Source organism: Dermacentor silvarum, chromosome 1, assembly GCF_013339745.2.
Source record: "Dermacentor silvarum isolate Dsil-2018 chromosome 1, BIME_Dsil_1.4, whole genome shotgun sequence".
Lineage (NCBI taxonomy): Eukaryota > Metazoa > Arthropoda > Arachnida > Ixodida > Ixodidae > Dermacentor > Dermacentor silvarum.
In genome coordinates this window covers 213,808,814-213,830,658 of record NC_051154.1, presented here as the reverse complement: position 1 = coordinate 213,830,658, position 21,845 = coordinate 213,808,814, and the positions used below count along the sequence as shown (strand labels likewise).

At 47.8% G+C, this 21,845-nt stretch overlaps 1 protein-coding gene across 1 annotated transcript in view; it reads right to left on the bottom strand.

The window, feature by feature from the left end:
- Positions 1-21,845, bottom strand: part of LOC119436884 (nose resistant to fluoxetine protein 6-like) — a 183,351-nt gene that overhangs the window by 5,077 nt on the left and 156,429 nt on the right. The window contains exons 10-13 of the mRNA XM_049659939.1: positions 13,853-13,932; positions 12,397-12,519; positions 10,855-10,975; positions 9,723-9,912 (exon numbers count right to left, since the gene is read on the bottom strand). Of these exons, the coding sequence (XP_049515896.1) occupies positions 9,723-9,912; positions 10,855-10,975; positions 12,397-12,519; positions 13,853-13,932 (514 nt within the window). The remainder of the gene's footprint in view (positions 1-9,722; positions 9,913-10,854; positions 10,976-12,396; positions 12,520-13,852; positions 13,933-21,845) is intronic.

Genomic DNA, 21,845 nt, shown 5'->3' with positions numbered 1-21,845 from the left:
CTGGAGCTTCGCAGGTGGGAGGTCTACCCCTCGTGCGTGCCTTGAGTACGAGTAGCTCCGATTTCTCAGGTGCGCAGTGGAGGCCGCAGCTATCAAGGTAGTGCTCGATAACATCAACCGCTTCTTGAAGGCAACGTTCTTGCTCTCCGGTGCTCGTTCCTCGCGTCCAGAGCGTGATGTCGTCCGCGTAGAAGGCGTGACGCAGGCCTGGGATGTTTTCGAGAAGCCGGGGGAGCTTGAGGAGTGCCACGTTGAATAGGAGGGGCGACACGACGGAGCCTTGCGGCGTTCCCCTGTTCGGCAGCTTGAATTCCTTACTGCGTAAGTTGGATATCCCCACCGTGGCCGTCCGGCCGGTGAGGAAGTTACGGACATAGCCGTAGGTCTTTGAACCGCAGGCGGTCTCCTCGAGGTTTTGTAGTATCGCTTTGTGGCTGACATTGTCAAATGCGCCCTTCACGTCGATGGCAAGGACGCACGACTTGGTATTCTTGCTGAGGTGGTCAATGAGGTCATCCTTTAGGAGAAGAAAGACGTCTTGCGTAGAAAGAAGCTGGCGGAAGCCGAACATGGTGTCTGGATAGTGCCCATTGTCTTCGAGGTGCGATGAGAGCCGGTCGTGGACCATATGCTCAAACAGCTTACCAACGCACGAAGTGAGAGAGATTGGTCTCAGGTTCTCGAGAGCTGTGGGCTTGTTGGGCTTTGGTATCATGAGCACTTCCGAGTGCTTCCACGCGGCCGGCAGCTCTCCTTTGTCCCAGCACTCGTTGTAATACCGGAGGAGAGCCGTCAAGGCCTGTTGGGGCAGCTGTCGTAGGTGCTTGTTCACTATCCTGTCCTTGCCTGGGCTCGTGTTTCTCGTGAGCTTGGAGATGGCTGCTTGGAGCTCTGCTGGTGTGAAGGGCCGGTCCAAGTCAGCGTTGGGTCTGCCTTCATATTCTTTGAGTGGCGGGGTTGTCGCTGGTTCGGAGGGACCGCGGAGCTTGTTGCATAGTTCGCGGAGTAGGTCTTCCTCCGAGCCGTCGTAGTTGTGTGCTAATCGACGGATGTGTTGCCGTTGCTGCGTCTTGGTGGGGCCTTCGTCGAGGAGAGCGCGCAGCAGGTGCCACGTTTTCTTGGTACTGAGCGTGCCCTGAAGCTTATCGCAGAAGGCGTGCCAGTTGTTTCTGGCTAACTGTTCAGCATATTCCTGCGACTGTTCTGTCAATAGGGCGATTCTTTTTCTGAGTTGCGTGTTGAGTTTCTGCCTCTTCCATCTCTTGAGTAGGGCCCTTCTGGCCTCCCAGAGGTGGAGTAGGTGGGTGTCTATGGCGGGGTGATCGTCATCAAGTTGGATGATTTTTGTGAACCGTTCGGCGGTATCCAGGATCTGTTTGAGCCAGGCGTCGATGTCCGATATGGTAGTTTGATCGTCGAGCTCGGTTCTGAAGGCATTCCATTCCGTTATTCTTGCCCTGCCAGTCCTGGCCGGTCGACGTGCGTGCTCGATGTCGAGTTGAACGATGTGGTGGTCACTACCAAGAGTGTCTGGGAGACAGGTCCAGATCGCGTTCTTCACGTCCCGCGTAAAGGTAAGGTCGGGGTTGGTGTCTCTTGAGACGCTGTTTACGACTCTCGTAGGCTGGAGCGAATCGTTCCACAACGTGAGGCCGTGTTGCTGAGCGGCGTCGTGGACTCTCGCGCCTTTCTTCGTGGTGGTGGCGTAGCCCCAGGCCGTGTGCGGGGCGTTAAAGTCCCCTACGACTACGAGCCGGTGGCCTCTTGTGCGTTTTCGGAGTTCGCGGATGAAGTGATCGTAGTCCGCGAGCTGGTCTCGCGGTGGGCTGTATACGTTAGCCACGTAGAGGCTTTGGTGCGACTTGCGGTCGGGTATGATTTCCACTATAGTGTTCTCAATCGTGGTGTCTTCTATCCTGTGTTCTTGGGCCGTAATTGTCTTCTTGAGAAGTATGGCGGTTCTTGTGGTTAGGGTGAGGGTGTTGTATCCTGGAAGCCTAACTTTTTTGGTGTTGGTCTCTTGGAGGGCGATGATGTCTGGTTGATTTGTCTTTAGATATTCTTGTAGATTTGCTAAGCGGGGTCTGTAGGATCTACAGTTCCAGTGCCAGATGCGGAAAGTCGATTGCGAAATGGGAGTTTTGCAGTTAGAGTTTGCCATCCACAGGAGTCGCAGGTGCGTTAACGTGCTCCCGTTCAAGAGAGTTCGAGCGGGAAGGCGTCTTGCTGTGTGGCCGTCGTTTCTTCCTTCCGTGCCCTTCCTCAAGTTCCGCGTGGCTCATGTAGTTGTTCTTGACATGGGCTATGAAGTTAGTAAGCTGGGATTTCATCTCATTGATTTGGGCTGTATGAGTGTCCATGGTGTGGCTGAGTGTCGTGAACTTGTTGCCGATTTGGGTATGGATTGGCTGCAATTTCGCTTGTAAGATTGCTTCGAGCTTGGACTCAACTATCACTGTGAGCTTCGATTCAATTAGAGCCTCGAGTTTCGTTTCGATGACGTGTACAATCTTCTCCTCCACGACAGCTTCAACTTCTTGTTTCGTGAGGTTCTTGGCTTGTTGTTTAGCTAGTTGCTGTTCTTGGCATAATTGAGTGAGCTTCTCGATGTTGTCGTTCTGCTTGTGTATAATTTCTTCTCGTTCTTGGCATAGTTGTGTGAGCTTGTCGATGACGGCGCCTTGGCTTTGGATCTGGTCGCGAAGGCTTTGCAGTGCCTTCTGCTGATTTCGAACAATGTTCTCCAGAGCCGTGAGCGCCGCGGTGTCTGCAGTCGAGAAATCCGAAGTGCTCGTGTTGTGAGAGTAACCCCGCGCTGCAGCAGCATAGTTGACTCGTTGAACGGAGCGCGTTCGGGATCTCGTGCCAGACTTGGACCTCGATGGTACGACAGACCTAGACCTAGACTTGCTTCGGCCGGCATGGCGTCGCGGTGCACTGCCCGAGCTTGTGGACGGGTTCTCTAGCTTGGGAAATTCGTCATCGCTGCTTAAATTCCAATGGCTGTCTCGGACTTTTGCCTTGTTAAGTTGTTGTTGTCTCACTTGGTAAGGTGGTGGGTTGGGTCTTAGCTTCTTCTTGCACTCCTTTCCGGCGGTCTCGTGTGCTTCTTCGCATATTTTGCACTTGGGTAGGCATTCGTGATCCTCGAGTACTGCGTCTTGTCCGCACTTGTAGCAGAAGTGTTTTCTGGGACTGGGGCAGATGTCTTGTCTATGTCCAATGGCACCACACGTCCGGCAGTACTGCACGGACTTTCGATAGGGCTTACAGCGATAGTCCCCACTTTGGTAGGTGATGTAGTACGGGACGTGTGGCCCGTCGAAAGTGATGACGGCCGTGGAAGATCGACCGAGCATGCGTGCACCGAGAACTGTGTATCTCGAATCGACTCTGAGGCCAGCTACGATTTCGGCACTACTGGTACCTGGCAGGAGACCGTAGATGACGCCTCTGCTTACGTCGTCGGGATGTCTCACGTGGGGGTTCACTTTGAAGAAGGTGCCCCCTAACTGGATGGTCGTTATGCTTTTGAGCTTGGTTGCACGTTCAGTGTCGGCGGTACTCGCAATGATGACGTTTTCTACCCTCTGCGTCTGAACTCGAACGTTATCGTGGAAATCCTGTTGCGTGAGGCCGCTGGATCTTCCGATGGCGTGGGTGACTGCGGTTAGGTTCCATTTCGATAAGTCGAGTCCGACTTGTGGCCTGTAGACAATCTTGAAGTCGTCGGTTGGGAAAGGTGGCATCTTCTGGTTGCGTTGTTTTGACGGTTGCGGTGTGGGCTTAGGGTCTTGTTTCGGCATTTCGTTTTGCGCTTTTATGGGTTCCGATGCTTGTTTTCTCTTGCGTCCGACTTGCAGCCATTCAATGTGTTGGTTTTCTATTGTTTCCCCGCTGTTAGCATCGTAGGGCCGTGCCGATGTCGTTGCGGAATTCGCGTCCGTCCCATCGGTTCGCATTCTTGTCGGTTCCTCTTGTAGCTGGGTAGCCATCTGTTTTCCTCGAAAGTGTAGGCGGCGGAGACCAAGTGGTGTTTTCCTCGACGCTTTCTTCGTCGATGTAGGCACGCGACGCTCTCAATCGGACGCCGTGCGCATGCCACGTGGGCACGAGCCGAGCGTGTCTACGCACTCGGCAGGCTACCGCGGCGTTAGGGTTAGCACGGAGGGTTGCAGCCTCGAGATGTCAACAGTTCGATTGCGGTAGGAGATGTCCACTCATTGCTTAGTGGCAGGTGTCAGTCCGTTCCTTGTGACTTGCTGAATCGGCGAGCACAAAAACCAAGCACTTTGCTAGCCTTGGACCATGGAAAATAGCGTGAAAGCAGGAGCCCATGTGGAGTGCTACCACACTCCGTGGCCCCCTGGCGGCTTTTTTCCCACATTGAGAGGCTTTTCTTTTATGCGTTACTTTATTTTCGAGCACATCTTTGGTCATACATGCCCCCGTCCAGCTTGCTTGCGTTCCCTCGGGCCCTCTCCTGTTGGATTTATCTTGCGATCCGTGTCGCATCCACGCGTAATCCTGGAAGTTTCACAGGTGCATTGTGACAATTACACCCATACAACTGTACAGTGATTGTTTTTCTTCTGGCGCTTCTAGAGTACCTTTTGTAGTTCATTTATTAAGTGTGGGGACCTTCTTTTTCTCCATAATTGACTCACGAATGCTTTCTTTATTCTAGAAAAATTTTGGTTGCGGCATGCAGTGTGCCGTCCCTGTTGGTTGTGTGCTTAGTTGTTCCTGTGCTATTTATGACACTAATTGCATAGCCGACCTTAATCATTGGTATTTGTTTGTTTGTTTGTTTGTTTGCTTGCTTGCTTGCTTGCTTGATTGATTGATTCATTCATTCATTCATTCATTCATTCATTCATTCATTTAGAGCGACTCAGTGGCCATGGCGCTCTGCAGCTGAGCACGTAGTCGCGGGTTCAATTCTGACGGAGGCAGAATGCAAGAACGCTCATGTATCGAGGGTGCTCTGGGTGCACGTTAAAGAACCGCACGTAATTAAACATAATCCGCAACGCTCCAGTTTGGTGTTTCCCAGAGACCATGTTTTGCTTTGAAGCTTGAAGTCCTATGAATTACCTACTGAAGAGATCAAGCTAGCACCAAAGAAAGGCCGAAGTTTACCATTTATTTATACATTACTAAATACACTGAAAACCTATTTTGCTGCCAACAGGCTATATGCAATCTAGTGTAAAGCCAACTGAAGATATAGGACTTCTTTTCTCGTCATCGTCGTCGTCCTGAAGTGGACTTGCACGTGATACTTCTCTTGGTTTTGTTGTGCCCATGTGTTTTTTCCGCACGTGTCTAACCACGTTGTTTCATATAATTATCTCATAGAAAAGCAGTGAATTTCTCATTATCGATATTGCTTGACTAAGATGCTCTTGCACATAGTTATTAAAAACTTAAATTCTGGGGTTTTATGCACCAAAACCAGGATATTATTATGAGACACGCCGTAATAGGGGGACTCCAGATTAATTTTGACCACCTATAGTGTTTTTTTTAACATATACCTAGTGCACGGTACAGGGGCGTTCCTGCCCCCATCGAAATGCGGCCGCCGCGGCCGGCAATCGATCCCGCGCCCTCGGGCTCAGCAGCGCAGCGCCTAAGCCAATACGCCACCACGGCAGGTGCGCGTAGTTATCACTTTCATCTTTTCTTGTAGGCGTTGCTGTTCTCTGTGCTTTCCTTCAGAACAGGGAGTATGTATATTTCCAATCATGTACCCCCTGCTATCTGATCCACCAAAAGATAGCCGGCCGTTTGACTAAGTCAAACATATAAATAAGAAGCTCGCCGGCCCCCACTGTCTTGTTCATAAACACATATATACATGGTTTTTCAGCTAACTTGTATTAACATCTTAAGGAATATATGGAAACGCAAGCAACCTCGTGCCTTCAGTTTCTTCTTGCGTAACTAACGGCACTTATTGCGATAATCCAAAATAATATATCAGCAAACATTACTAAACTTTTACAGTATTCATTCATGCGTGATAGATTCAACAGAAAAGTCGATGACCATATTGACGAATGCCCAAAAGTTTTGTTTTCATTAAGATAGATTTGATTTATTGGATGTTTCCGGATTTCAAGGAAAGCGCGAAAAATCTTTAAAAAAGCATCATGTGACTACTCACGTGTTCGCAACGGCGTTTGTGTCCTCATGCAAGCATGGAATGAGCAATCCATGTTGCACGCAGACCGAACGTATGAATAGGCAGCCACTGATAACGACAGTTCCGAGGTGGACGCGATTACAGTCATCATCTGCGACCACACGGACGTAGTCGGTCAATCACTTGAGCAGCCTGAAGGGTTACTGCGCACTGATTTTCGTGTCGCCCATGGCCACACCACTCAAGCAGGCAAGCTACCTTGGCATAATTGGAGGAAAAGACCGCTGCCATCGATCGATCTTACGAGCTTACGGCCTATTAATTAATTCTGTCTGCGTTGCAGCATCTATCTTTCGTTCGAAGCATGTTTGAGATCGCTAACGTCGCTGCACGCAAGCGCCTAGTCACATGGTACTCAGAAAAAACTCGCAAAAATTAAGGCCACAACTGCTTTCTTTATGAACCAACAAAAACGTTAGGATATTACTCAATGTACTGTCCAACATTTGCTTTAAAGGTTTTGTGTGCAATTCGATAGTTAGAAATTTAGCTCACAAATTATTCAAATAAATGAATCGAGCGCATCGAGAATAATAGTCTGAGTTGATCAAGAGAACGGTAGAGGTAGAGCCTTTCTAGTTACTGGCACATACCCACTCTGTCTCCTTTCTCATTGTTATTTCAAACTACCTGGTTCTTGGCCAAGAAAACGGTGAACAATACTTCGTCGGCTGCCTTCGCACCTCTTCTACGGTGGCTAGATGGGCACCGTACCTCTTCTTCGTTCTTCGAAGGCTAGGTACAAGTTAGCTCAAATACTCTCTTTTTGCGGCGTCATAAAAGCTTTAGCACTTTTCAAGCCTTTAATGAGTTGGAAAGTTATTATTAGTCAATTTTATCGAAACAAATATTATTTCGCACGCACGAATCACCGACGATTACGATACTTCCTAATGCGAAATTTGAGCGCAGCTGTGTACATGTTTTCATTTCGTGATATATTGAGGCCAAAAATGAGAGAGAGAGAGAGAGAGATGTACGCGATATATTGAGGCAAAGAATTTGAGACCGAAATCACCGCACCGACTGGCAGTGGGCCAGTGCCGTCAGCGCCTTCGCAGAGGGAGGGGCAGTATGGGAACGCTGGCATGATGAGCAGCATCGGAGCCAGTTGTGGAAGAAGACGACGACGAACGAGCGAGCAGTGGCACGAGCGCGTTCGCGCGGATACGCCGAGGGACGCCGACAAGCCAGCTGAGGAAGAAGACGATGACGACACGCCATCAGTGGCACGAACTCGTTCGTGCGGTTACGCCGAAGGACGCCGACGAGCCAGCTGTGGAAGAAGACGACGACGAACACGCCAACAGTGGCACGAACGCGTTCGCGCGGTTACGCCTAGGGACGCCGACGGGCCAGCTGTGGAAGAAGACGACGACGAACACGCCATCAGTGGCACGAACGCGTTCGCGCAGTTACGCCGAGGGACGCCGACACTCAGCCAGCATCCCGCAAGGAAGGCAACCAAACAACTTCGTCTGCTGTTTTAAAGTTCAGTCATCCTCATCATTTCTTATTCTCCTCGAGAAGCCGTATCAGTTAATATTTCTGTAAACAGACAAACTAAACCAGCTCGGAAATTCGGCTTCTCTACAATAACTTCTATTGTGCCGTGAAGCTTACTGCTGGGGAAAGATCGCCTTTATTTCTTTCTTAACTTTTTTTTATTGCTATAGCAATTATATGGACACCCCAAAGCGGATTTCTGCCGTCGTCGTCGCCGTCGCAGTGAGCTTCCGTATGACGTCAACGGCGATGAAATCGTCGCCGCGCTCCGGACGCTGTATGTGCGAGGGAAAGGGCGCGAGGGACGCGCGCTTTCACGGGGAGCGAACGCACGTCGGAGAGCAAACGCGCGTTCTGCGCCGTGCTCCCCGAAGGGCTGCAGAATTAAGCGTCTCTTTCCTCCTTTACAATCACCATATATAGAGAGCAAACGCGACTTCTTCCGTCGCGCGAAAGGCCGTGGGGGGACGGGAGGGAGGGAGGCGAGGCGACGTTTAGCTGCGGCACCAAACGCGTATTTATATAAAAAAAAAGTTGTCGCAGTTTCACCTGAAAGTCGAAGCATCAATTGCGATAGCAAATTTGTAGAGAGCTATACGGAGTAATGATATTAGCTTTATCAGCTGTATAAACTTGAACATGTAGCAGCACCGGCAACACGCAGAACTGTTGTCGACGCCGTCGGCGTTTTGCCCGCGTTCGCTCAAAATGCGTGCGGCGTTGGTGACTGTTGCCGGAGCCTCTGATATAAATAGGCACTTGGTGCCGCAGCTAAACGTCGTCTCCCTTCCCCCCCCCCTCCCCCATGGCCTTTCGCGCGTAGGAAGAAGGCGCGTTTGCTCTACATATATGGTGATTGTAAAGGAGGAAAGAGACGCCTACTTCTGCAGCCCTTAAGGGAGCACGGCGCAGAACGCGCGTTTGTTCTCCGCCGTGTGTTCACTCCCCGTGAAAGCGCGCGCCCCTCGAGCCCTTTCACTCGCACATACAGCGTTCGGCGCGCGGCGACAATTTCATCTCCATTGACGTCAAACGGAACCTCACGGCGACGGCGACGGCGACTGCCGACGGCAGAAATCTGCTTTTGAGTGTCCATTTAATTGCTATCGCAATAAAACGCTGCGAGGAAAGAAGGTGGGTAAGATTTCCGACGCTGCTCGACGAGTGTCCGATTCTGATCTCGTCGAAAACCTCCGAGCCGCCTCCAGAGGCACCGGTAACAGTCACCAACGCCACGCGCGTTCGGTGCGAACGCGGGCAAAACGCCGACGGCGTCGACAACAGTTCTGCGCGTTGCTGGTGCTGCTGCATGTCCAAGTTTATACAGCTGATAAAACTACTATCCTTACTCCGTATAGTTCTCTAATAATTTGGTATCGCAATTGATGCTTCGCCTTTTGGTGAAACTGCAACAATTTTTGTGTGTGTGTGTGTGTGACAAAGAGCTGGAGGAAACTAGAGAAAATCATCTAGTAAGAAACACAAACTAGTTATTTGTATGCTACGTGAAATGGATGAAACGTAAAAGCGAGAGGGAAATTGGAGAGAGGCAAGAAAATATTCATCACCATACGACAACGTCAAGAACATCGTTTTGTGGTACAAAAAAAATTATAACGTGACAGTCGGTCAATAAATAAATAAATTAAAGTATGGGGTTTTACGTGCCAAAACCACGGTCTGATTATGAGGCTCGCCGTAGTGGGGGACTCCGGAATAATTTGGACCACCTGGGGTTTTTTAACGTGCACCTAAAGCTAAGTGCACGGGTGTTTTCGCATTTCGCCCCCCATCGAAATGCGGCCGCCGTGGCCGGGATTCCATCCCGCAACCTCGTGCTTAGCAGCCCAACACCATAGCCACTAAGCGACCACGGCGGGTCAATAAATGATAGAGATGATGAAATAAACGTTAAGTGCTTTCTTATATATGTAATGGCAAAGCAGAAATGTTATAAGTGAACTACTGCAACTTTTTGTGCCCTAGTGGCAACAGTTCTGTGTACCTGCTTGCCGTGTAGCGCAGAGCACCGTCACCCAGGCAACGCCTACAGTCCAGAGCGTCCGGTGGCAGCCCGCGTACACCGCCGACAACAGGGGATGGAACGCCGTGTCCCCCCGCCGGAACGGGTATGCAACGAACACGGCAGAGCCACACAGCACGATAGCCATCAACCAGCCGGCGGCCAAGGTTACCTGCATGCGCCGCAGGTTGGACATTGCTTGACCTGTTCACCGTGGTCAGAACGCACACTATACGCACTATGTACACTTTAAACTGTACAGTACGCACATAGTACACAGTCTTACGTACTTGTTTACGGCGTGCGCGTGTGTGTCTGCGCATGTGTGCGCGCAAGCAAGCAAGCGAGTGCGCACCAAAGCATGCGCGTCACATGCAGATCATCAACTCTGCCCAAGTCAAGGTGCAGTCATACGCAAAGTCGGTAGCGTCTGTTAATTATGTTACTAAACTGCCTAGTGGCACGACGAAATTATCAAGTTATTTGATTGGAGCGAATCAGAAGCATTTGACTCTCGCTTACCAAAAGTGTTATCACATTAAATAGTTGGCGCAAACCGGCATTAAGTGGTGTATGACGCCATGCACGCACACTTTGTTTTTTTTTTTTTTTAGATGGTGTCTATAATGGTAACAAAAAAAAGCACTGGGGTAGAAGATGCTTCTTTCAGTAAAACAAAGCGGAAAAAAGCGGAGAGTAAAAATCTTACCTAAAAAAATGCACGTCACAGGTTGCTGTCTCGAAACTTCTGGTCCATTAAATTTTTTTTAATATGTAGAAAATAGCCAGGTAATTCACGAGTGCTTTCTAAACGATAAAGCTATAAGCGCATTAGCATGAACGAGTAGAAACTTGTATGAACCAGAAATAACACAAGCCTGTACGTTCACGTTCACACAGACAACATCAAATAAGCATAACGGACTTTGTCGCACCAAGGACTCTCTCCCTCCCTTCGCGGCCGTGTCACAATTGCGAAACTACCACTGCGACTCCACGATCATCATACGCCAGCAGTCACAGCAGAAGTACGTTATCACAGGCGGGAGAAAAATGTCATGGATCAACTTACACTATAAGTTTGGTAGGCCATAGAAGTTAGATTTTATCGTACCTTTCGGAAACGAGGCACTTTGACCGTGGGCAGAGCGTAGCCGAAACAGAGACCAACTGCAAATGGCCCGAAGTGCGTGAAGGGCTGGTAGTACACCATGTTCAGTAGCTGCTTCGCCTTGCTGCACAGAGAAGGTGAATGCATTGCGTGTGACCCAGTGAGCAGTACAGAGTTCACATTAGAAGTTTTTAAGCACTATATCTAGTATTGCCAGAATAAATTCAGCGGTATTAAACTCAAGAGAGAGCGTTAAAAAATATCGCGACAAATATTGCTGTTCAAGTCTGCTTGCACAGTCGTTTTATGCCTGGTATGCTCGACTGATGGCGCTCAAGTGTGCTCGCACAGCCGTCGCCACGTCAAATAGCCGTAAGCGTATTCCGACGTCCTTCTCCTGCGCCTCTGATTCGTCCAGTAAGTTTGCGACAGCAGTCGCGCGACTGAAAAACCGAGCAGCGAGCAACTGACCCCAAACAGTTGCATTTCGACCAAAGCACCCATTCGCGACCGGTTGCGCGACTTCTGCAAGTCGCCGGTGCGATTGAGCCCTGATGCACTTAAGTTCAACGAAGCTGAGTTCCACTGAAAAACAACTAATATATTTCGTCAAGCACTAATAAAATAAAAATCCGGTTCAATTGCAAATTTATTGCAGCACCATTACATAACGCCCAGACAATCGTGAAAGCCTTCCTGAAATTTTTCCAGGAATTCAAAGTGACATTATATTCAGAATATTTCCCGTGGCAGGGAAACATTTTTTGGTATAGTATATTGGAACAAGAAGGAGTAATGAGGACAGTTGTAGAGAGCCGTGAAGTGTAACAAATATTATTATCTGGGCGTGCCTCAAAAGGCTGCTTTACCAAAGATAAAATTTCACTGCCATCGATGATGATTATACGGCAAAATGATCAATACGCTGCCTCTGGGATAAACAAAAAACACGGCTTGTATTTTAATTTATTAAAATTAAATTATGGGGTTTTACGTGCCAGAACCATGATCTGATTATGAGGCACGCCGTAATGGGGGACTCCGGAAATTTGGACCACGTGGGGTTCTTTAACGTGCACTTAAATCTAAGTACACGGGTGTTTTCGCATTTCGCCCCTATCTAAATGCGGTCGCCGTGGCCGGGATTCGATCCCGCGACCTCGTGCTCAGCAGCCCAACACCATAGCAACTGAGCAACCACGGCGGGTATTTAAATTTATTGTGTGGAAGTACGTGAACATTATCAAGCCCCTCCTAAAATCATCAATAAGGTGCATGGAGAGAATGTATGTATTTCGTATTTTACGCTAACATACGAAGAAATAGTTGTTTTAGTGCTACCTTAAACGGCTCCCTCGACTAGTCATAACTAAATTGTTATTCATCTCTAGTGTTGTCGAGTCGTCGACCTTAGTACCATGAATGTGTTACTGCCGGTTTCCTCTTAATTGTCCATTTAGTGGTCATCTCGCACTTTTTTTATTTTCCTCTTGGAAGCAATCTCTCTTGACGAGCGTATCTGACCACTATAAACAACGCACTCACCTCCAGCGCGCAGTCATCATGAGCATGGCAGGAGGTAGTTCGTTCATGTAGGTCACTGCACCAGTGATCAGGCAGCTGGCTATGACTAGGGCCATGAGAGCTAGCAGAGTCAATTTCGGCTTCCTGTTGGGCCAAGGTTCCGGAAAAAAGAAGATAGTATGAGCAGGACGGAAGAAAATTAATACAAATACCATCAGCCATAGAACGAAGGAAATACTGTTTGGCACTTCGCAAGCAATAGTAGATATAAGAGACATTGACTGGTAAGCTTAATAATCAGTTTCTTAGTGAATCAGACATATATGTCCTTTCACGCATCAAGCACATTGCTCGTAATTATCATCTCCCTGCTTCTTTCCACCTTCGGCACATTACAGTGTTTTCGCTGAGTTGTTGAGTCGGGTGAGTCGGTCTAACTCGATTCAGAGTACTTCATTCTGGCAGAACTTCAGAGCGAATAACATGGAGCAGTCCTACTTAAGGGGGGACGAGGCACATTAAATTACTTTTTTTGTCATTTTCTTGAACAATTTGAAGGAGACTTACACTGTTAATGCATTTTTACCAGCTGATTTCAGAAATGCAGTTTTCTTCCTTATGATAACTATTTTTATGATATCCAAAATAGGATGTTTTTTGTTAAGGTCCTAATTAACTAATTAACAGCAACTTGCCCGGTCACGTACAGCACACGGAATCAATTATGAATGTTGATAGTGTGTAATAAACTATAGACCGTTGTTTTAGGCCATTTTGAAGCGAAGTTATAGGTTGTCAAACTTAGTCATAAAAAATGCCCACTTTGATAATAGAAAAATGATCAAGGTGAGTATTTTCGCAGTGCGATTTTGGAGCTGATATAAAGTTTCATTGAAATTGTTTAAAAATAAAAAACGATTTTTTAACTACCTCGTCCCCCCCCCCCCCCTAAATTAATAAAGAGTAACGTTGGTTTTATTTCCTGACCAAAGAAATAATGTTTTATTTGTTCTGCCAAGTCCCAGCCCCTAAACCACCGCGAAAGCAATCCCCCGCTGTTCCAATTTTGCAACTCTTCTTGAACGCAACACGCGTTGTAGTCAATGGCTGGAATAGTGCTTTGAATATCAATTGGATTTCTTTTCCCCTTCGTACTTAGGCGCTGGCACGAAACGCGCGCTGGCGGCGTGATCTCCAGAATCGGGCTATCCAGAGAAGTGCGTTATAAAAATGGAGCATAATAAGGCAGGAATAACGGTTATACGGCACACCACCTAATGAATGTTATAGTTAATGGCGCCGAGTAAAAGGTTTTGTTTGTTTGTTTGTTTGTTTGTTTTCTTTTATTCTTTCTTCAGTTTCCCCATAAGTTAACGTGATTAAATCATTAGTTTACGAGACTCTCATGCATTACGGGCGATCGTGCTCACCGCTGGTTCCGCGAACAAGATCCACCGAGCGAACTTTTTGAACTCACCTGAACATCACCAGAGCCAGAGGAAGACCGACGACGAAGTATTGCATATTCAGCGATAGGAACCACGAGTGCAGCATGCACTGCAAAAAGAGGATGCGCGGAATAGCAGTAATTACAAGCCACAGAAACAATTTCTCATACTCATTAGAGTGTTGCGCACTATACAAAGAAAGCTCTTTCTTGCAGGACAAAAAATAAAAACGGCCACTTCTAGAAAGCTCCTCCGAGTCCCTCCTCTATCTCCTTCGCCCCATGTGGCAAACTTCTGTCAAACAAATTCTCAGTGAGAGCGTACGTCAGGATAGGTGCGGCTCCCTCCCGAGTTCTGACTTGCGCATGCGCGACTCTTAATAGGAGGGGAGGGGACTCTTATTCCAAGAAAGGAGAACTTGTACGTCTGTCACTGGTATCATTGATATACAATCATACAAGCGCAACGCGAATTACAAAGAAAGGGCTGCTTGCAATAGTCTCCAGAAGGAAGACCTCACACACATCTACTCGAAAAAGAAAAAATAAGAAAGTGAAGAAAACGGTACACCCCAGCATACACAAACACGCACACAAAGTGTATCTGTGTAGTGTATGGCTGTCAGGAATTCCAGGAAAACTTTCTGCGTCTCGCGTGAAGGCTAGTCCTTATAGTAAATAAGTGAGCGAGAACCTCGTGGTAAGCCAAACACTCGAAACTTGCTTAACAACACAAACTGAGAGCTCCCGAAGCTCGGGGCTGCGTAAACAAGTGGTCAGGCTTCACTCTGCAATTTGATGCTGTCACAGCAGAAAAGTGCTCGGTGCGAGACCTTGTCGGTGGAGATGACCAGCCGCAAAAACACACCCACTGCGCAATTATAGCAGAAGCATGGGGTCATACTAAGGCACGAAGGACCCGCGCACTTCGGTCACAAAGCAGTCACAGTTTCTTGTGGAAACGGTGCTTGGCTCGTACGAGAGACGTTCATTTAACGTTTCCAGTGTACCGGAGTAGCTATATGCCTCTTTCAAGAGACACCGTACAGCTATGTTTTCCTCCCGTTTTCTTATGCAGTTGCGCATTTCATTCCACTAAAATGAAATTGATTGATTGATTGATTTATTTATTGATTGATTGATTGATTGATCTATTTATTTATTGTCTCTCGTTATACATTAAGAAGGCAGATAAAACAGTCATTCGATGATGGCTTGGTGGGCTCTTCGCCTCCTGTACACTCGCAGACAACCCGCACCAAGACTTTTGAAACCATTTCTGTAAGAGAACTACGAATCGGATCGCGATGAAACTAAAAATATAGAGTGATTGCTTTGCAGAAAACATAAAAAGTTTGCAAGATGTGGGATGATTGGGGGAGTCACAATGAATAATCAAATTCGCATTAATTGGCGCACGCTGCACTTACTACGGAGAGATTAATACAGTAGCAGTATGAAAACTATAAGTCATATGCACCTTTGCTTGCAGGCGGGGGAGAGAGAGAAGAGGTTCTGGGTGAGAAAGGGAAATGTTGGCACTATCTTCTGCAGCCCTTGATGGAGCACAGCTCAGCGCCAAGGGCATTTCACGGCATTTATGGTGAACATTTCAAGCATGTGTGCCAATTATGGGAGGCACACGAAACCAATAAAATACTGTGGGGCCTATAAGGACGCCTTACAGTGGGGGGAAATTAACTTAAAAGCTATTGTGGTAAGCAGGTAAATTAAGATGTCGATCGAGCTGAATCTTTGCACAGATATAGCTGAAAATAAGTATTTTTTTTTTTTTTTTGTTTTACGTGCTGCTGTGCCTGGCGGATCTTCTGGACAAAGGAGGCCTCACCGACAGACGTGCAGCTGTAGAGGGCTGTTCACGCTTGTCGTTTCTCGCGGCCGGGAAGCGTCACCATCACGTGGGACTGATGGACGAGCCATTTCAGTCCCCAGGCTGAAATGGGTCATCGGCCTCGTGCGTCGCTAAAACGGCAACGTCGCTCATGGTGTGTTTCCGTGAAGCAACAGCGCCCGTCCGAACTACGACGAGGGCCGGCGCCGAAGGCGACGCGCAAACTAGGAGCCCCTTTCCGAGACTGCAACAGCGGCCGCCCTCCCCGGAAACGGTGGCTTCCGCGAAGGCCAGTCTGCGGACCCTGTCAAACTGACCGTCACGAAGAGGTGACCAATTCGTGCAAAGGGCCAGCGTCGAGCATTCCCGTGGGAACCACGTCGGCGTTTGGTTCCCAAGGTGCCACCAGTTGCCTGGTGTGCGGGGCCGATCAGGTAACATTGGAGGCGGAGCCCGACGGAACGGTGCCACATCATGGGCGGGATATTGCGAACTGGTCGAAGATTGTAATTGGCTAAGAAGAACTAAAGTGCATTCCCTCGTCGAGTGAAAGAAGGAAACGAAAGGGATAAAAAAAAACGCGGCTTGAGTGTTGTGGGGTGGCTCGGAGATGTAAACGCTCGAAGATGCAAAGAGGTTAGCATGTAGACGGCTCCAATGTCATGGAGTCCTTGTTGTAAAATACCATGTACAGTTGTATATAAAACCCTTTTCTGGCCTCTCTGGACCTCTCCTTCTCCCGGTACCTGGCACGTCTCCATCCATGGAACCGTCGTGGCCGCACGGACCCCTCGGACTTCGCAACAGTGGCTGGCAGCTTATGGGATCGGCCGGCGTTGGCTTCATCAGCGTGGTGAGTGCTACGTGTTTGCTTCTCTTTTCGCCAGACTCGTTAGCACAGGCAGTCGGTGATTGTGTTTGGTGTTGTTGATAATTTTGTCTCGCAGACCAAGAATTGAGTGTCTCGTGCGCTAAGTTTCTAGTGGGGGTGAAGCACAGGGTGCACTATAATCACGGATAAGTTTAAAATCAAGGAACTCCTCGAAAGTTATGAGCCGATAGGCATTTTGGTTGGTCCTGCGATAGGCTAAATGCAACAATTGGAGATTTTACAGAATGAGGAGGTGAGATTGGAGGAGACCGGTGAGGCCAGAAAAATTTTGTAGTAAGGAAGGAGCGCGAAGAGCGAGAAATTCTGCAATCTCCTGATAGTGGCGATAAGGACGGGCTATGTAGTGCCCGAGTTTGCTCCTCACATCGCCAGAACTCTGTAGTACAGGTAGGTAGTTGCTAGGAGAGTAACATTGTGTTTTCTGGCGGGCACCGTTCTGGAAATTCACCTTCTTTAATTAGCGAATTTTAGTTTTAAGGAAGGCTGAAGTTTGAAGGCAAACGAGATCGATATGGATAAATTCAAAGTGCAGGAGCTCCTCCTAATTTGCGAGGAGTTGGGCATTTCCGCCGGCCCCGCAAAAAGAACGAAAACAGTTGTCGACGTCATGAAGGTTGAATATGTGACAGTCTAGGAAGCTGACGAGGCTTGGGAGACGATTGAGGAAAGGAAACAACAAGCAGAGGAGTGCGAGAGGCGCGAGTGCGAAGGAACAGAAAAGCGCGAGCAAGAGGCAGCGCGACTGCACGCTCTTAGGATGGAAGAGATTGAGCGGAGAATTCAGACGCTTAGATGGCAGATAGCGTAACGCCAGCTCCACACTTTCAGGACAGACGAGGATATAGTTAATTTCCTCGCCGGTTGTGAACGAGTGTGTGAGAAAGAGGGTGTTAGTCGGGCCTTGTGGACCGAGAGATTAGAAGCGCTGCTCCCGTTAAGTGTCGTGTGTGTCATGAACTGCTTGTCCGTTGAGAAAGCGCGAGACTACGACAGGGGTAAAAGGGCTTTGTTCCGGCACTTTGGTGTGGCATGTCAGGCCGACATCGAAGGCCAAGGTGAGAGTGAAAAAGCCGAGCCTGTCGAAGGAAACGTTAGCACTGAGATGGCTAGTTTAGAAGGCTTTGAAAAGGGTGTGATGCAAGTGACACACACACAAAGCGAAAATAACGGCGGTTTTTCCGCTTCAGAAACGGAGGACCCTTTAGGACAAGTGTGTACGGAGGTGGCAATTTCAGCTAGCCTGCCGGAGAACGTCACCTATTTTTCGAGTAGGTCAGAGCAGGTGTTGAAGAAAGAAGAAGAAGAAAACGTTTATTGATCAAAAGCATTTTGGTGGAATGATCGGAGCCCCTTTAGTCCAGGGCAAAGACGTAAGCGCAAGACGAGAAAGGCGGACGCGGTCGAGGCGCTTAGAATTAAAGTTGCGAAGCGCCAACGCGACAGGGGCAAATACGCGAAGGTCAAGATCCAGCCAGAAAATGTGAAAAAGCGAAGGAGGGCAAATAACAAGCTTAGGCGTTTACTGAGATCGGTGATCGGTGTGACGCACGTCGCGAAAAAGAAAGTTTCGCAAAGATTCAGACGTGGTAATCGTCGCCTAATCGCATCTCGTACGGCGCCTAACCGCATCTCGTACGACCCCCTCGAGCGCGTCTGAAAGAAAGGGGTGCGACAATAGAGAAATCAGGAAGAGTGGTTGCAAATAGTTTTGCCTTTTGTATTCAGTCTGCGGGAGATTAGTTACGTCTTGAACTTTTGACAGGCATAAGGAATACCGCATTTTTTTTTTTAGGTTGTTAACCGTTTCGGCTCACGTTAGACCCACGATTTCAAGTGCAGTGTTTATACGCCGACAGGTATAGACTTGGAATGCAAATAGTGTCAGGGTTGCATATAGTTTGGAATGTCACGCGCAAGTTGCGCAAATTGATCAGCTACGCTTTTGCGCGAGTTCGTAACAAGTCGCGTTTTGTTTGACAGGAGGGATTTTTTTCACGGTACGTTTTGTAAGTTGCGTTCATTATTATTCATTTCTTTGAGAATACTTTGGAACAACTTTGAGTTTTATGAACTTCCCGTTAGGCATGCAGAGGGCATTGTTGGTCTCTTCTGACCGTGGTGGAGGCAGATAATTTTGAGTTAATTTGATGTTTACTTTCAGGAAAACGTGACAGCTCAACGCTCGAGAAAGAATAGCGTCAGTGTTTTCGTTTTTTTTTTTTTTAATTTTTCGCGGAGATATGTAGGCGCAATATAAAAAGCCTCAGTGTAGTTTTGATTGCGACTTGTTTTAGATAGTTCGCGTGAGTTTTCGTTAGGATAAGGCTTTCTTTTCAGATTTCGCGATTTCTAAAAATAACGCTCTACCAGGTTAGATATTGGTTATTCTGCACTCTACTTCAGCTGATTTTGGAAAGCGTCGGATGGTTGTTTCCGCACGCACGTGGAGAGGACCGCGCCCTAGAAACTGATTGCGCGGATCGCCTTTAGCGATAGATTAATTTTCTCTTCAACCTCTTACCAAATGGTATGTCACATAAATACGGCCACCTGCTCAGATGGACCATAGCATTAAAGCAGCACAATTTAGAAGTGCGCTAGAGGAAATGCAGAATAGGTCAGGCCTTCTGAGTCAAATTGGGCACCTGGTAAGTTGTATATGGCTTTCTCATTTGTTTATTTGGCATTTTCGGCATTATGTAATGATTATGTAGCTCTCTTGTGCTAAGTGTTACGGACTATGAATTACTGAAGGCCAGTTCTGCCTTCGCCTTCCTGATCTGTGGAAGCTCTAATTCATAATTACTTAGCTTCCTTGCAAAAACCCCGTTTGTGTCTATTTGGGAGGACACATTATCGGAAGGTTCTTGGTACCTGTCCAGATCAACGTGCACCTTGCGTTTCAGGTTTTTCTTTAGATAGGAGGTTGTCAGATTATTGGAATTGGTAGAGTATGGCGATGAGATTGGCTTCGGAGTAGCGCTTATGGCATTGTGTGTGGCTGACAAAGGTCGCTCCTTGGAGCTTGTCATCTTGAATTTCTGCAATCCAGTCAGAGCCCACCTATCAAGAGGCCTTTGGCGGGAAGATCCTCATTCCTGGAAGCAGCGGCCCCGTGGCTTTGAGCAAAGCAGGCATCAATCCGGCCGAGCTGCATCGAACATATCGACCTCCCGATGCATCATCTGGTGGCGGGGATGCTGTTGTTGCCTGGCAGTCCTTCTGGGCAAAGGAGGCCTTACCGACAAACGTGCAGCTGTGGAGGGCTATCAACGCTTGTCGTTTCTCGCAGCCGGGAAGCGTCACCGTCAACTGGGGCTGATGGATGAGCAATTAGTCCCCAGGCTGAAATGCGCCATCGGCCTCGTGCGTCGTTAAAACAGCAACGTCGCTCTTGGTGTGTTTCCGTGAAGCACCAGCACCCACCCGAACTACGACGAGGCCCGGTGCCGAAGGTGACGCGCAAACCCCCTTCCCCCTTCCCTTCCGAGACCAATACAGCCGCCGTCCTCCCTGGAAACGGTGGCTTCCGCGAATGCCAGTCTCCGGACCCTGTCAAACTGACCATCAGGGAGAGGCGACTAATTTCTGCGTGATTTGCTCTCAAGACAGCTTAACTTGCAATTATCCGATGGCGATATTTCTAGAGCACACAGACTAGGCAGTTTTAATGGCAGCAAAATCCGACCTATTATTGCAAAATTCTCTTCAGCGAAGCTCAAGGACACGATCTTCTCCCAACGAAGTAAAATTAAAATCTCCGGCATAACTGTTGGTTAAGATTTTTGTAGATCAACCCGTCAATCGCGTAAGATGTTAATTGAATTTAGTAAGTCGAAGGGACAGTCAGGTTCACTGCGATACAACAAACTCATCATGAATAATAAAATGTATGCTTACTGCGCAGTTACCGACTTAGTGCGCGAAATAGAACCTGTTGCTAAGACGCACGCGCGGGGCAATGGGGGCGCAACTTCAAGTTCATCATAGCTAAGAACCGATAAGAAAGACGGAAACGATGTGTCGCCGGCTCTTTACAAATGCGTCGCAAACGTGTTGCGTTATCATCAGCCATAGCTTCTTGCACTGCTGATATAGTTGTTATAACTGAGACCTGGCTCTCTGCGAAGATAAAGGACTCCGAAATATTCCAATGTGAAAAGAATTACAATATATACCGCTGGGACCGTGACGTTCGATCTGGGGGTGGTGTACTTATTGCTGTTAGTGACATGTTCGCATCCTCCGCTGTTCCAGTCGTATCGTCTCTGGAACTTGTTTGTATTAATGCATCTTTTGCAAATCGTGAATTTATTTTCTGTGCACTGTACCGTCCTCCAGCTACCTCATCTTCTTTTTGTAACGATTTTTATGATGTCCTTAATAGCCTTATAATTAGGTTTCCCAATTCGCCTCTGTTTATTTTAGGCGACTTCAACTTTCCTACAATACTATGAAGCAACGATTCCACTACCATAAAGAATGTTTCCTCCGAATGTATGCAATTCCTTAATCTTTGTGCTGACTTCAACCTTAATCAACTCGTTCATGAGCCGACTCGTACAACCGCAACATCTTCCAGTATTCTTGACTTACTATTTACTACGATTCCAGAGTTAGTTTCTGAGCTAACTTACCTCCCAGGATTAAGTGATCATTCATTGATTCACTTTACCTTAAAGACACGACACAGTAATGCGAAAAACTATAAAATAATACGGGACTACAACAGAGCTGATACAAGTTCAATAATACCTGAGTTAGAATTATTTACAGAAGGCTATATCAGCAACTTCGACAAACATTCTGTAGAAGAAAACTGGACCATGTATAAAGAAAAGATTCTGCATCTGGTTGAACGATATATTACGAAAAAGAAGATCGCCTGTAATCCCCGGTCACCATGGTTCAACTCTTCTTTAAAGCGCCTATCAAATAAAAAGAAAAGAATGTTCCGTCGCGCAAAGCAAACTAACAATACTGATCACTGGGCAACATATCAGCGAGTTCACAAGGAATATACCTGTGCGATTCAGTGCGCAAAACATTCTTTTCTTAATAACACCCCCTGCCATCGGTACTTCAAACAAACCCTCGCTAACTTTGGAGCATTGTCAGCGGTTCAACAACGCGACTCGTACAGTTATCTGATAGCGATGACACTATCCTTCCGCTTAGCCAGTCTTGCACAGTCTTAAACAACGCATTTATTTCCTTCTTCAGTACAGCTGCTCCTGCATTATTACCCCGTTTACCTGACCAAAACTTTCCCCCCATGG